The following is a 16163-nucleotide window of genomic DNA, read 5'->3' as shown; positions in this document are numbered from 1 at the left end:
ATTTACGGCTGGGGGGAAAAAAAAAAAAGAAAAAAAGAAGAAGTTAGCTACAGTCCTGAACCTCAGAGTTAATGAAAACATCCGAATGGGTGGAGTCAAACCACAATGATTTGTTTGAGCCATTCCATGTGAAACCAGCCAAGAGGGAAAACAAACAAACAGAGGACTGGGAGAGTCATGTTTGTGTTTGTGTATGGAGGAGGCATGACTGCATGTGCACTGGGCTTTCGGGGAAACCTCACTTTGATGTGTGCGCCTTGGGAGGTCAGGCTGTCAACCACAGACTGTTTTGGGTAAACATGCCCCATACACGAGGCTGTGTTTGTGTTTGTGTTCAGGTCAACTGTGTTGAAAAAGCAAAAAGGAAAAACAGAAGGAGAGGAGACTGTTTCGTTACCTTTTGTCAGGGAGGGGAATTCACCTACATCACAAACTACGGAGAAAATGTGTTTATAAAATTCTAAAGCTTACTGTACGTAATATTACATATTTCCACACCGTTTTGCAATCAGTAGCAAACAATTTATTAATAGTGATAATAAATAATAATAATAATAATAATAATAAAGAAAAAGAAAACTGCATTCTCTACATTACTGGCACAATTGCATATTTCAGCAAAATTTGCAAAATGTCTACTTATAATGAAAAAAAAAAGTTTTGTTTAGACTGTGACAAAGAATAAATGATATTGATTATGGGGTGTAGATTTGTGCATGAGATGCATTATAAATGCAACCACAAGAAAGAAAAGAAAGTTGAAAAAAGAGAAAGTAAACAGCACAAATTAAACTATATAAAAAAAACATTTTATGTCAGAACATCTTTAATCCTCATTTGACAGTAACAGGGGTTCTCACTAGGTATACATTACAGATTTCAGCCCTCACAATTATTTAAAATATTCCTGTTAATTCCTTTTATCTCCCAAATTATTTCTCTTACATATGCATATCCAAAGTGACCAAAGACATGAATGGCATGTTTGTAAGAAAGCCTTTTCCCTTTTAATTCATATTGACAGCATGAGCATCACTGAAGAGATGCAAATTTCCTCATACACAACTCTAAACTATTCAACAACTTTATCTGACTGTGTTGAGTGTTCTGACTGTGATGACAATCTAGTTCACAAATACAATTCACTGATCCACAGAACTATATAGGATCACCAAATCCTGTCTGCCTGTCCTTAGAAGAGCATTTGATCATGATCTGTTTTCACTGTAATGACCTTAGCAGTCCTGGTGAGATATAAATCATATCACTCTGAACTCATTTGAGATTTTCCCATACAAATTGCCAGATAAACACAAATTGTAAAATGTCTATGAGGAAATTCACCACATTACATTGAACTATTCAAAACCTACCATGAGCCCAGTCTATTGCTGAGGTTACAAATCTATCTGTGGTATATTAAATATAGACAAATGTGGACATTCAATCATGATTACAGAGTCAGGGAGGATAAATTACAGACAATTAAATGTCTCATTAACATCACTAATGTCCTATGAAAGTAAGGGAGGGTACAGTGGCAACTAAAATCACACAGTCAAAATGCAAACAGAAGAGGTTTTCACAGGAATTCTCCTCCCATTGGAATATGCCTGCCTGATGACAAAGGCCAAGCAGGTCCCATGCCTGTCTGTCTGAGGACGGACTAGCAGGAAAAACTGCCCTCCTGACCCCTTACCTTTACTCTATTTTTACAGTGGTAAGGCTGAATGTTGCCTTGGCTGAATTATTTCTTTTATTTACTTACTTACTTATTTAAGATGTGAGGAAATAAAACACCCCTTATATGCTGTAATGCTCATAGAGGTGGGAGATCAAAGAACAGGCAGTTCCTGTCGAGCACACCGGGCCGTTACTCCCTGCTTTCTATAAGCAGCGCAACATCACCGGAAACATCTAGACACAGGAAACCTGTCCTTTTCTAAAGAGGCCCCGTGGCCGGGCTGCTGGGAGAGGCTGAGGCTCATCCTCGCCTTGGCATTAACAAGCACAGTGGTGCCGCCCAGCAGAGCCCGGGGCACGGGTCCAGACCTCAGCGTGCCGCTGCCGACCCCGTGACATCTGCTGGCTGCTGTTTGGCTGAAGCGCAGATCCACAGGGCTTCCAGCATTCAGCTCCGGCCAGATCCAGCCGACCATGTAATGAACCCCTTCCAGCCTTTAAGAGATGCTCAGGGTGGAGCCGTTCTCATACGACACTTCACACAATGGACTTCGTGAGGTTCGTTTGCTTGCAACGTCTTCGGGGCCCCCCCGACCGGATCGCATCAAACGATACAGGCCAAGAACAGAAGAACTTTGGGTTCTTTGCCAAGTGTTGATGAGCAGGACCTGCTTGAAGAATTCATTCCAGAACAAAACTCCAGATCTGAGCACTTCAATTTGAGCAACTGGTTCCTGGCACTGATCCAAATAGAACTGGTATATTTTCTATACTAAAAGCTTATAAAAACTTAAAAAAAAACAAAAAAAAAAAAACAAACAAACAAACAAACAAAAACACACCACACCAGGCTTTGGGATAAAAAGGGGGCTGGCATGATATTAGTACCTTTCATAAGTTCAGACGTCCGATTTCAGCACCTGGAAACCAGCAGCATACAAGATCCCCCAGTCAAGCTAATGCCACTTAAAACCAAAGGGAAAAAAAACCCCTCCAAAGGGAAGTCCGAGTAATATTCCATACACAGCAGCAGTCCCTCCACCCCCCGACGTGCCAGGCAGGCCACGTGTGGTCACCACAACCGTGCACACATCTATGCCCGCAAGGACAGATCGGCAGGCAGGCGTGCAGGGCACAGCGGCTGTGGGCCAGGTGGCGTGTGTGCAGGTTCACCGGGACAGGTGGAGGTGGCGGTGCTGCCGCAGCTGGGTCAGCAGCTCCTCCTCCGTCGGCTCTTGGACATGTTCTCTGAAGAACAAGTGGGAGTTACAAGAGCATGAAAATGGATCTATACTGGATATTACTGAACAAGCCAGATGTGAGACTGGGAGATATGTCTGAGGTATGCGTGAGGCATGCAGGAGGGATTACTGAAATGATGTACATTATGTTAGGAATTAGTTGCTAGCTGCAATAGCAAGAGTTTTATAGGATCACAGTGAACAGTGAAAGTGTCACAGTTAGTATTCAAGAGCAGTCCAAGAACGCAAGGATCAGATAAAACAGCTACAAAGAACGAAGCCCAAATACAAAATAAAAACAATCAAGGTCCTTCATTGAGGAAGGGAAGACGGCACAGTGATGAGTGACGTGTCAGTGAGAAAGTGAAACATGTAAATAAGTCATTAAACAAATCACTGAAGCCTTAGGTTATTGCAGAATGAAATACGGAGTAGTTTGAAAGATCTAAGGGTTTTCTTTGTTTGTTTTGGGGTATTTTTGCATATGCAAATGTCCACTGGATACATAATACACTGGATACATTTGTAAAAACATTAATGGACATGTTCTCATCCATCTCCTATTGTCCTTTCTCGTTTGCTGTTGTCTTTGGGTTAAAACAACTGCCGCATTAAATATTTTCCGAAATATTAGTGCACCTAAAACTCGGAGTAGAGACAGGAAAACTTTCTCTCATCAGGTGAAGCATTCTCAGGTGAACTCCCCAAGGCCCCAAGCAAACGCCGCACGGAAAGTAGCCAGAAGCAAAGCCCTCAGGCAGTGTCATCATGCAAATAAGCCTCACCATTAGCCTGCAGACATCTAGAGCAGAGTACATGTGTAACACGCACACTAAAAGCCCCAGGGACCGACCTGAACATCAGCTGCACTGTGGTTTCGTAGCGCATCCTCTCCACATCTGACACACTAAGCGCGTGGCTTTTATCCCATTTGTAGGTGAAGTTCTACAGCGTTAGCACAGGTGATGTCAGAACCTTAATCGTTTCAAGACCTGCCATATCAGACTTTGAGTCTGCTCTGAAAAACCGTCTGCGACACAGTCTTGCGCCACCAAACAAGACGATTTTGGACAGCCTCGATAAACGCGATGCTCATAACAGCCAATATCATCTTACCTCCAAAATGAGGGCCACGAAGAGATTGACCCACATGACAGAAGAGGTGAGCCACCAGGACACAAAGTACAGCTTTGACCACCTAAAGACAGCCAGAGTGACGCTCAATACAAGTTACGCAGTGACATAGGGAGTCAAGGTGAGGCCATTACCGCTCCTTTGCCTTACTCTGTGGTGTATCTTGTGTAGGCATCCATGAACACCTGCCAGTTGTTCACCACCATGACATCATAAAGCAGGACTAGGGAAGACTGGAAGAACAAAACCAGCAAGCAGAACAGACACGATTAAAATGTCTGAAGTGTTTGGCTCCCCCCACAAAACCCAACACATCCACTGGCTTTCTCTCACTGGCCTCACTGTTTGAATGTATATCACTTTATTAGCCCGAACACTTCATGATCATACACATTAGAATTATGAGGTCCTGAACACAAAAATATTCTGGCCAATCCGACTGACTGCCGGGTGGATCCAACGGGCATGGGTCAAAACATGCTTCAGTACTATGGGAACAGAATATACCAGAAGAGATTATGAAAAAGTGAAAATTCAGGTGTTCAGGTGAATTAGGTGGTTACCACACTGATCTCATGCAACTGGAACCATAAACGATCATTTGCTTTCCCACCACAGAGTACAAGTACAAAAAACAATCTGCCTTGGTTGACACACTCACAGCAAAGTCATCAAAGTTGTTGGGCCAGTACTCCAGCTGCTCATAGGAGCCACACTCCATGGTGAAGTTGGATGTGCTATTCTCCCCGCTGAAAGTGGAATCCATAAACGACAACAGTATATAAGATCCAGGGTTAACTGCCGCTCATACAGCCAGAGACCGTCTGCGGTTCTGATGATTAAAGCCCGAGTTAACTAGTGGTTTTTTTTTCATTTTACTATTAACACTCCCACTGAAATATGTAATATACACCTTTACCATAATTTCTACTACTAAGCTCTGAAATCATCCTTTCAGGATAAATGATAATGTAATATTCCTTATGCACACATGGCCTTCATTGTGCACTACTAACCCCTACCTTGACCCTGCTGGAGCAGGAATCGCTCCGTGGAAGAGCCACATTCCGATAATCGCGTACACGTAGTACACCACCTGTATCAGACAGAAAAGGAGAGGATGACTAGGACCTTGCGTGGCTGCTGGACACATGTAAAAAAACGCTGCAGCACTGTTTACATTAACTGGGGTTCACTCACCACCAGAATGCCTGCAAAAGCCCGCAGGTTCTTGACAAGGTCCACGAGAGTGCTAGCCACCAGAGCCATCAACTACAGGCAAGAGCAACGCACGCGCATGCAAAACCTCATTCAGCCTGTGTTCGTGTTATTTTCAGTATGACACAACCACAAGATGGCGACACAACCCTGCAGCTATGATGGTAATGGTCAGTCACAGGAGGGTTATGCTGCTGACCTTGATTTCAGGGATGACCCTGAGGAAGCGGAAGACGATGAACATGTTCACGAGTCGGACCATCTCCCACATGGATATCACCCCCTTCTGAGCTGGCGTCCTGAAGATAACAATAAAGAGCCCTACTATATCTGTCTGACTTCCGTGGGCTGTTCTTATATATAATATGCAGATATTATAAATATTATATGTAATGATAATAATATAAAATCAAATAAAAACACCACTTACGGGTTTTCATATGAAATTTTGTATGTGACGAAAATGGAGATCTGAAGACCCTGCGATATTTAAAAAAAAAAAAAAAAAAAAAAAAAAGTTTAGTTTCTATTAGTTTCGCAGTCTGTGCCAGCAGAGAAAAATAATGTAACCCTTACAATTTAGTTATTATAAATGTCATTCTTAAAAAACAAGTCATACCAACAGAAGGACAGTGAAGACCCCGTCGAAGATGTTATTTCTGTAAGACAGGTAACCTTTCCAACCAAAGCCAATCATCTTTAGCACCATCTCAATAAGGTAGTAGAGGATGAAAGTACAATTGATGACCTAGAGAAGGAAAAGACATGAATTCTCCCACTCACAAATACGTGAAGATGAATTCTTAATTAAATCTTCTGCCTATTAAATAATACATAGTAAGCCATCAGTTAAAACAGAGACAGTTACCTCCATGTAGTAGTCGTCCCTCTGGGATACAATTTTTTCTGAATCCAGAACCAAGATGGTCTGCAAGACAATTTTATTGCTCAAGAAAAACTTTGTTTTCACAAAAACATGTAATTCATATAATTTCATCTTTATGGATAACTACTAATGTATACATTTATTTATAAGGCTTTTATAAATTTTACAATGTACTAAAAAAAAAAAAAAAAAAAAGTCCTTTTGTGCAATTGAAAACTTCACTTCACTGTATACTGAATTAGATTTATTAGCTCCAGAACAAGTGTCCATAAAACTCTCCATAACACTTCTCTTATTACTTGGGAATATGAGTGTAAAACAATAATTCATACTCATCAGATAATAAAACTTGCAGTTTCATAAGATAACCACAAGGTGTAACTATAGACACATATACCAGGCTTTTCTGCCACTGAGTCTCTTATTTTTTAGGGTTTCTAATGATAGTAAAGGCAGTCTTACTATATGTTTTATACAATGCTACCACTCACAGAGATACAGAGCACATTGGCCAGGGCTACTACATTTCCCACCACAGTGAGATAGTAATGGCTTCCAATTTTCTGGATCCACTGTAGGACTGGAGATCTGTATTCTGGCTTCAGTGGGTGCTGGTGAGGAAAGAACAGACAATCATTTCCAATTAGGTCTACAGGCAAACACAGTTCCAGTTCTACACACTGTAAGTGCAGAACCATGTGACTAATAAACCTTCCCTGGTGGTAACCGGATACAGCAATGCAAATAATCGGTCCCCAACAGGATGGGCTTGGAAGCAGAGAACTCCACCTCTTTGATGATATCCTTGTCCAATTCATCAAACAACCTCTGGAATGCCTCACCATCAATAAAACCACCCGGCACCTGTTCAGCAGCCTGTGGAACGACAGATTTTGTGCAATCAAAACATAAAACTGAAAAAAAAAAAAAAAAAAAAAAAAAAAAGCTTTATTCCAGTGCTGCACAGAGCGGCTTCGTTGAGCAGGCTGGGGTTAGACGTCGGGACTCACCTTCATGATCGCTTGTCTATAGTAAGACTTCATCTTCACTTTCCTCATGATCTCCAGCAAGGTAGGCACGTGGACCCTTTCTCTAGGCAGAGACGAAAAAGCAGGGAACAAGAACGTCACTGGGTGGAGCAGAAGACTCACTTCTACATTTACCTGACACTTTTATCCAAAGCAACTTACAAATCTGACTGAGTACAACTTGAGCAACTGAAGGTTAAGGGCCTTGCTCAGGGGCCCAACAGTGGCAACTTGTCAGTGGTGGGGCTTGAACCAGCAACCTTCTGACTACAAGTCCAGTACCTTAACCTCTGAGACACCATTGGCACTGCCCCTTCTAGAACACAGCATTATCGAGCAGGCGACACGATGCTCAAGCAGAAATAAATCTGTATTTTCCATTCACTTAACATTAATATGTACTCACAGTGTAAACAGGTTCATATACAGTTTACATTTATAGCTTGCACAGCTGCATAAATATTTATCAAGAATTGCTAATTGTACTACATGACTATCACCAATATATTAGCATGAGCATTAAGATAACCAACACAAGTAAGCTAGTTAATTTGTTTTGGGAAGGCTTTAAGCATGTTAGAGTAGTTAGGTAGATAGAGGTAGATAGAGTTTAGAACAACACTGTTTATCTAGCAACAGACAGGCTCTGGCTGCTCATCTGAGAGGAAAGTTGGCACTAAAAGCTGGTGACATCAGTCGGTGGTTACAAAAGGAAGTTTGCAATTGTATGTGAATTTCTACCTTGTGGCCCACCAATTCGGACTGTTGAATAAACTGAGAATGTGGCGCTAATTTCCCCTACAAATGTTTTTTTTCCAGTTTGACAACTGGGACCACAATGAAAGTGCTTTTAGATTTTTAGTTAAAAGATATATTCAGTCCCGGCCATGTTTATAGTGTATAATTGTTTGTCCAACATCACTAGCTACAACATGATTATTCATAAACTGTCACAATTTTCTTGCAGTCCAAAATTTGTGACTACAGTCCAAACAAAAACCTACAGTCCAAACAAAAACAACAATGGTCTCATATGGTCTCAATGGTGCACCGTAAGAAGGAAAAGACATTTCTGACTAATTAAGCTGTTATTACAATTTTGTATTATTTTATTTTGGATTCGAAAGTGGGCATCACAAGCATTGGAATTTCTACTCATATTACACAGACTTTCTGTTCTTGTCTTTTTATTTTCTTGTGCGTGTTTGTTTTCTTTTGCCACTCCCAGTCTGTAGGCTGTGAGTGCGGGTGATGGGGTTGTCTTATGGGAAAGGAGTGGAGCGGTGCCACTTACACATGGTCCTCGGAGCTACTGCCGTTTATTGGACCCTGGCAGCACAGTACTTCAAATGCAGCTCGGATACCCAGACGCCTCCTTATGATGGAGGTCTGCACTGAAAGCTACAACAGAGCCAACGGAGAAGACAACGTTCATAAAGAGCATGGCGCGCACGGCAACGAAAACCCACGTCACCACAACCCCGCACTCACCAGAAGATACCCCCTGAACTGGTTGTATATGATAGCAGTGAGTAAATTCATCAAGATGTAGGTTCCTGAATAACAAAAAAAATAAAAAATAAAAAAATAAAATAAAATAAAATAAAATAAAATCACAACCACCCCTCATTCACACGTATCAAACACATGATTATGTATAATTGTGTATTATGAATAATGAAGTAGAATATACAGAGGAACTTACCACATACACTGAAAAGTATAAAAAATATAGAATAGCCTCTGTGCAAAGAATATGCAGGGACCATCACTGTGGAAAGACAGGAAGGGAAAATTAGGAGGGAGTGTTTTTTAAAGGGCCACTGAGAAGGCTTTCCCAATAACAGGCATGCCATCAGGGGAAGAACAATCCCGTGACACGGGCTGCGTTTGTGAAAAGCGCAGTCGTGGAGCAACACTACGTGTAAGGTTTTCCAGTTTGTAGTTGTCTTTGAAACACTGTCACAAGCATAACTGAGCACCTCACCATGATGACATATTTTCTGTACATCTGCACATCACCTACTCGCAACCTGAAATCTTCCAGACGTCCAAGAAAAACATCACTCGTGGCTGAAATACTGCTCAGGTCTTACCGTCAGGGTTGTTGGCAGTGGTGAGCAGCACCAGGAGCGAGGACAACGCACGGGGGAGGTTTCTGAAGTAGGCTTCCCATTCTCCGTTCTTCTCCTTGTCCTATTAACACACACATTAAGGGCAACGGACAAAGCGCATTTCTAATCGATCTGCCATCACCAGCCACATCAGCCAACATCCTGACTGCCAAAGGACAAAAAACAGGAATGGAGCTAACAGACCGCAGTATGAAAATGACAACAGTGCTCGCCCCTGGCAGTCGCATTTGCAAACACAACTTGATCTTCACAGTGCAGATAAACCTCTAGTTTGCCATGGTGCCTCTGGGGGCAGGATAAGGGAAAACGACACTTTGATGCTTTTTTACCTCCGACCTCGGGAAGATCAGCATGCCGACCATGGTGAATAAGCACAGGTGGAGCGCTAAGAGCAGGATCACACTATGGAAAGGAGAGGCCCAGAAGAGAAAAGAGGCAAAGAAGGGAAGTGCCAGTTCCACATTGGTATTCGCGTGTCGAGGACATTCTCATTAAATTAACCAGCTGGTACTGAAGGCCTCTAGAAATGTACAAATGTAAAATAAGCATATTTTACTAGGCACACCTGCTTTACAGTTGTTCCTATAGCAACCTGTCCTTTTTCTATGTACTCAGACAACAGGGGACTGATGGCCACAAGCCTTGTATTATGCAAAATTGTGTAATGTTTCTGCTGGTCTTATTCATGCATCATCGATCTCACAGATTATCTGTTCTGACAGGTGATGTGTGGACATTCTGCGTATGCATACATCAGTTTATCCTGTTTTCATAAGTGTTTGCAAAAGATATTGTGAAATAATATTAAATATTTTAATATTTAAAATATTTAATATTTTAAATATTATATTAAAAATATAAATGCATATTAAAAGCATTCAGTTACTGCCTTTCGGTCAAAACCGGGCCCTCCATGAAAGAGGCCAGTAACGTTTGCCAACATGAGCAGGGTACAAGACTCCAGTTCAGTCAGCTGACATCAGCATAGCCTAGTGGTTTCATCCGGGGTGAACTACAACTCAGTTGATTTAAAAATGCATGACAGCCCATTAGGCACAGCTATAGAGTAGATGCACCTAAAAATGCATCAGACAGTGTAAACTTGTATGGAAAAAGATTATTCTTTGATTGCATTTGATTTGATTTAACTAAGTCACATCCCCTCTAAAGTAATGTTGTTACCTTGCTATCTCTGGAAGAGTCCTCTTAATACACTTTAGAGTTTTCTTCATTAAGGAGGAATTTTGCAAGAGGAAAAATGGCCGAATTAGTCGTCTGACTCGTATGGTCTGCAGAAGAAAATGAGGAATGGAATGTGTCAGCTCTTCCACCAACACGTCAAGCAGGACACTTTGCATTCAACTAGAACTGGATGATACAGACAAAAATTTAAAACTGCAATCAGACAGCAGCACATTATGACCTTTGACAAACACATGATTACCTTTATCTTCCCTGGTGACCTGGTTAAAGATAGAGCTATACCATTCTGACACAAGGCTATGCACATTTCAGAATGCTTATTTGTAGATTACATTTAAACTACATATCATGATATACTAAAACCAAAGAACAAATATAATAAAGAGGAAACAGTCTGACAGAGGATACTTTTTTCCAGTCCTACAAAATAATTCCAATCCTACAAAATACATTTTAATAAAATAAAGTTTTCCAAAATTTTGCAGACTTGCTCTTTGAATCTAAAATTAAATTTTCAAGTTCCACAGCATTTTCCATCCTGATCCTTACGTGTTTTACCTCACTTAGCATTGAATAGTTTTTGTAACAGCTCCCCACCCCCCAAAACAGGAAAAAAAGTGCTTCAAATAAAAGAATCTGCTTTAAACTTAAACAACATATGAAAAAATAAGATCAAAGTTTGGAAGTGAATTCTGATTAACTCACCTCATGACACAGCATAGAAACAGTTATCGCCCAGTCAATTACTGATGCTGCTATTATCAACACATAGCCAATTAGCCATTTATTAATGCAAAACTCATCCCATCCAATCAGATAACTCTGTAAAACACAGATTGGCCATACATATTACACATTAGCAAGGTAAGAATAATATACATACGAGTGTTCTGCACATGTTAGCAGATAATAGATAAAATACTGAAATGAAATCATCACTGAGTATTTTTCATGGGATACCTTCGCAGCAACATCTAGGGTGAAGATGCAGAGACAGATTAGCTCTATGGCCTCCGTGAGGCCGCACGGGGGCTCCCAGGGGTCAGGTCTGAAGCGGGGGTCCGACGTGTAAGTGATGGAGGAGGGTTTTTCCACAAAGGCCAGAGCCAGAACTACAGCTATGGTGAGGCCAAGACCCCTTCATCACACACACGCACACGCACAGTGAGTGTGGATTAATACCATCTGCATATTTACCAATGGAACTAAAACTGTAAAACAATTAATTATCTTTAAAAAGAACAATTTGCTTAGAGATCATTTATATTTACTGATTGAGACAACTTCTATGAGAGTACACATGTAGCCAACAAATCGATGGCTTCAAAGTTTGCATGGAATCTCTTAGAATCTGCAATAAGTACACATCAAGCAAAAGAATAACGATAATCTTCTTTGTCTTGCTTGCTTACCACTGACAAATTCTGGAGTAGTACCATCTGTACAACCGTAATGATCCAGAGTCAACTTTGTGATTGATGGACCGATACTGTGGAGGGCAACGTATATTGAACACAGTGTGAAAGATGTACAAGAAACTCCAAAGTATTCAATAGAAAATAGCCCTGTTTTATTACCTGAATGGCATCCTCTATGAATACAACTGCCTGCTGGATATAGAGGCCTTCATCATCTTTTCAAATAAAGACCAAAAAACAGATATGAATGAACAACAGAAAAGGGAAATCAGCTTGTCAAAGAAAAGTACAATTTTATGAGCACTGTGACATGCAATTTTTTCCTACCAAGAACACAGGATGTAATTACTAGAATTTTCACTGGTTACAGAAGAATTGTGAAGAAGTACCACAATGGTGCTTCTTTGTCAGATGGATTGTCAGAATGTCAGTGGTGTCATGCCTTCAGCCTCAGACCGGCTTCCTGTGAACTACGTTCCCCATGATCCCCTAGTTTGTACCCTATCCCCTGATTATTAGATGCATCTGTGTCTTGTTGGTCTCTCTCTATATGTTTGGTTTTCTTTCTTTATGTCATAGTGAAGTCTCATTTTTCTAGTGTTGCATTTCTGAGCCATTTGCGTGGGACTTATTGCCATCTTGTTACTGACCTACACCTGTTTATTTTACCTGTTATTTATTTGGACTGTCCTTTACCCATCACATTTATTGGATTTTACCTGCAAACGACTCGGTCTCTGACAAATGGAGGGGCTATAAATCACTCAGCCAGAGTATTTTAAGGACAGTCTAATGGGAAACAATCATGTCATCGGTCCCAACATTACTTCAGTACTATATTTTATTAGCTGGCTGTAACTGTGTTGTGGTTACTTGAGCAGCTGTGGTGTCTAATAATGAGGCCAAACAGGAGGAAGGTCACATGCATCACTAATAAACATCCGTTTACAGTTATCTCCCTTTAGCAGTTCACTCACTTTAAATTGACACTGTTAATTGTCTTTAAAGCTGCACGTTTGTAAACACTTGTTCATCTTTTTATTGTCTTTGTTTTCGAATTCATTCCATAGCTACCCCCAAACATATGGCAGTCCAATGATGCTTTTCCTCTCTGAGGTTATACTTTATATATAACACATTTCTACACTCATACCAGTGCTGCCCAGGGATATGTTTAAATTCCAATGCATTGTCATTGATCTTGAAGCTTGGGAACCTGTGTTCTGTAGCAATATTCAGGTTATAGAATCAGAAACACAACTCACTGTGAAATTCATGTTTTCTAGGCAATTGGGGTGTATAGTCAATGCAAGGATGCTATGTGTCTTGTTTATGTAAATCTATATTGTGCTAACAATAACAATTTACAGAGAAGATGACGCCCTTTTTATGGGGTTCACGGCACACTGCAGCCTGCGGCGCCAAAGCCGGGTGCAATATTTTATTCATTTTATTTGGTTATGAGTGCATATAGAAGTCAACTTTTCCACTGCTAAGGTGACACTGATGTCCAGATGTCCCCATCAAAACTTATCACTGTCATGATGCCATGATAAGCAAAGTACATCTGCATAACTGAACGTAGATTTGCTTGCACAGTGAGTGGTTTCCCCTTGATATATGTACAGCACAGTATATTATGCTATTGAGAAGCTTTTTAATATACAAGATGTATATGGAGTATCAGCTTTGAGCTAGAACAGCTTGAAATATACAACCTCAGCTGACAGAAGAACCGTTTAAACAAATCATTCATTGTTTACATTGACTGGATAGCATAATGCATTGACTGCCCTTTTTACTGTGTCTAATTTAATTAGCCTTGAAATAGCTCTAGACAGCTCATAGCTTCTATACAGCTCACTGTCATCATCAAGCGGTATGTCCAAAATGTCTTAGTGGTGAACACAATTTCATGCATAAAATAACAATCAGAAATAATAATCAGAAATCACAGAAACCATGCTGTGATCTAACACAAACAACTCACGTGTCACAGAATGCTGTTGGGATGCAACCGTTCAGCAGTTCACTACTGAGATATATGTAAGCCTGAGCCATGCTGAGACATAACTGAGCCTGCCTGAGCTGTGATTCCCAAAGCTTCAAGCACAAATCTCACAGTACGGCAGTGAACCAAGCAATACACTCTCTGAAGGCCTTCTCCATCTGCCTTTCGCGCATCTCTCTCCACAACCTACACTGAGACTCACATGTGAGTGATGTCCCTAAAAACACATGAAACTTAAGGGAAAATGTTAATTGAGTCAAACTGAATTACCTTGGGAGCAAATGTGTGTCTGCCTGTGATAACAAAAAGGTTTTTCTGTCGGATCAGGCAGAGTCAGAATTCGCAAAACGTGGCTTAAGAGCCTCAACGTCGCTGATGCCAGAACCATTACTCCTGAGTGAAGTGGCTCCTTTGCATGAGGGCTACGCAGCTACACACACTGACACAGGCAGACAGTCCCCTTGTGCTCACACACACCTGTTGGTTGCTACTCAAAACAGTATCTCACTAGATCTAGTGTGCTCACACAATGCTAGCTGAGTACAAAAATACTGTGGTTTTACCAGACTTCACCCGTTCATCTTAAAATAACACTGCTGATGAAACGGGGAAGTAGGTGTTCCCCAAAGGACACATCTTCTGTCTAAAAACGTGTATGCCGGTAATACTGTAATATAACTAACCATAATCGTGTCTCAGTACGATGAAAAATCTTTTACACACCGGTCTAATCTGTCGTACTGCGTGACTACATCAATGTTAACATGAAGCAAAAAAGCAATGCAGTAGATTGTGCAATAAACAACAGATTTGTTTGGAGCAACAAAATCTTTATACTTTTCTTTTAGCTGGCGTTTGCAAGGGTCGTTTTACCAAATAACGACAGGTTAGACGGTAACGTGTCGTTACCACTTACATGTGAAGCCCGGTTTCAGCCTCAAGAAAAGCGTGACCGAGGAGTGTAAGAGTTACGAGAAAGCTGCTCTAGGGTTAAACATTTCAGATATAGGGATAAACAGGCTCCAGCAAGCCAGCTTGGCAAAAGCATATCCAGGAAGAGAAGAAAAAGAGGAAAGCGTTGATTTGGGTAACCTGCCAAAATATGTCTAACCATTCCTGGAACAGTAAGAAAACTGAGTCGGGTACGACGTCCGAAGACCGCAAAACAACTGCTTGGGGTTAAGCGTTCACGCAGTCTCTGATGACTTACGGTCTTCAACGCGGCAGGAGTCGTCCGTCACCGAGCAGGACGCTCCTCTCGTCCTTGGCGAGCCCGGATCAGAGTGACTGGAATCTCCAGTGCCGTAATCTACCGAGGCCCGGTTTGTGCTCCCACCTAACAGCGGCTCTGCCTCCATCCAGACCCAACTGAAAGCCCCAAGACTAGACGACGAAAGGTCACGCAAAGGGGATCCAACTGGCGAACTAGCAGAAGATAATCCTGTCCATGTGTGTGCGTGCAGCGTGAAGTGTCAAAGTCTGCCAGATCTTTAAAGTTCCACGGTTCCTCTGGACGGGCTTAAAAAGGTTTCGCTTCTACCTCGCCGACACGGTAACGCAAAGTTTTAGTTCATGGCAGAGGGCTGGTGTTAAGATACTCCGCCCATGTGCTGAGCTTATATATACCCTTCTGCCTGTTGGTGTTGAGCGGTTTTTGAAGCTTTGGTCTTGGATCGCTGCTGTTGGGAAAGGTCTCGTGACTAGATATCTGCACAAGCGATTTTTTCTCCTGCTTTCCGGAGCGCGCGTCAACATAAGCGTTAGTGTACGACTTCACCGAGGTGAAAACGTTTTAAGTGTTATATAAACACTAAGTAGGCCCAGTACCGCAGCAAAAGCGTTATAAGATTAGATAAATATAAGATCTCTGTGAATGTTACTGTACAAATCCCAGTTAGACGCGGTCTGGTGAAAATGAGCTGAAACAAAAAATGAAAATGAAATAAATACCCGATCCCAGCCAACCACAAAAATAAAAAAGTTTCTTGTTAAGCTTAGTCATAGCTTGACATTCAAACCCTGAACATCAGGGGCCTGAACCGTTTCACACTTCTGTGGCAAGAAAGTTCATTTTAAAAGTGCAAAACCATCCGCATGTTGAGCTGTCGCTCACCGCACGCGCTTATGCACAATCTATTCAGTGACCCGTGCACAGAAAACAGAATAAAGCTGAAATAACTCTGGAAAGACGGACTTTAACATGTGA

The 16163-nt window shown here is 41.4% G+C and overlaps 1 protein-coding gene across 4 annotated transcripts; it reads right to left on the bottom strand.

Moving 5' to 3' along the window:
- Positions 1–508: 508 nt before the first annotated feature.
- tpcn2 (two pore segment channel 2) lies at positions 509–16148 on the bottom strand. Of its 4 annotated transcripts, XM_027011979.3 has the most exons (25): positions 15168–16148; positions 12106–12161; positions 11941–12017; positions 11489–11666; positions 11234–11350; positions 10508–10614; positions 9655–9727; positions 9287–9386; positions 8896–8961; positions 8682–8746; positions 8485–8591; positions 7173–7254; positions 6952–7038; positions 6654–6773; positions 6145–6204; positions 5896–6024; positions 5707–5756; positions 5476–5575; positions 5259–5330; positions 5081–5154; positions 4720–4807; positions 4209–4291; positions 4041–4122; positions 3778–3869; positions 2706–2931 (listed from the first exon to the last, which is right to left on the bottom strand). In XM_027011979.3, exons 1-25 carry the CDS (start codon positions 15313–15315, stop codon positions 2853–2855), a joined length of 2292 nt encoding a protein of 763 aa, XP_026867780.1. In that variant the 5' UTR covers positions 15316–16148; the 3' UTR covers positions 2706–2852. The 4 variants fall into 4 exon arrangements, with proteins under 4 accessions (XP_081565868.1, XP_081565871.1, XP_026867780.1 ...); XM_081709742.1 differs by lacking the exon at positions 3778–3869 and having other exon boundaries at positions 509–2931; XM_081709744.1 differs by lacking the exon at positions 2706–2931 and having other exon boundaries at positions 2938–3869.
- Between the last annotated feature and the right edge of the window lie 15 nt (positions 16149–16163).

The sequence above is a fragment of the Electrophorus electricus genome, chromosome 3, assembly GCF_041902795.1.
Source record: "Electrophorus electricus isolate QZ-2024a chromosome 3, ASM4190279v1, whole genome shotgun sequence".
Lineage (NCBI taxonomy): Eukaryota > Metazoa > Chordata > Actinopteri > Gymnotiformes > Gymnotidae > Electrophorus > Electrophorus electricus.
Note: the sequence above shows the minus strand (reverse complement) of the source record. Positions and strands in the feature narration are given on the sequence as shown.

Coding starts and splice junctions, on each gene's coding strand:
- tpcn2 (XM_081709742.1), bottom strand. CDS start 15,315: ATGGAGGCAGAGCCGCTGTTAGGTGGGAGCACAAACCGGGCCTCGGTA. Junction 11,351..11,488: donor CCCTAGATGTTGCTGCGAAG/GTATCCCATGAA, acceptor TGTGTTTTACAG/AGTTATCTGATTGGATGGGA. Junction 7,255..8,484: donor AGTAGCTCCGAGGACCATGT/GTAAGTGGCACC, acceptor GTCTCTGCCTAG/AGAAAGGGTCCACGTGCCTA.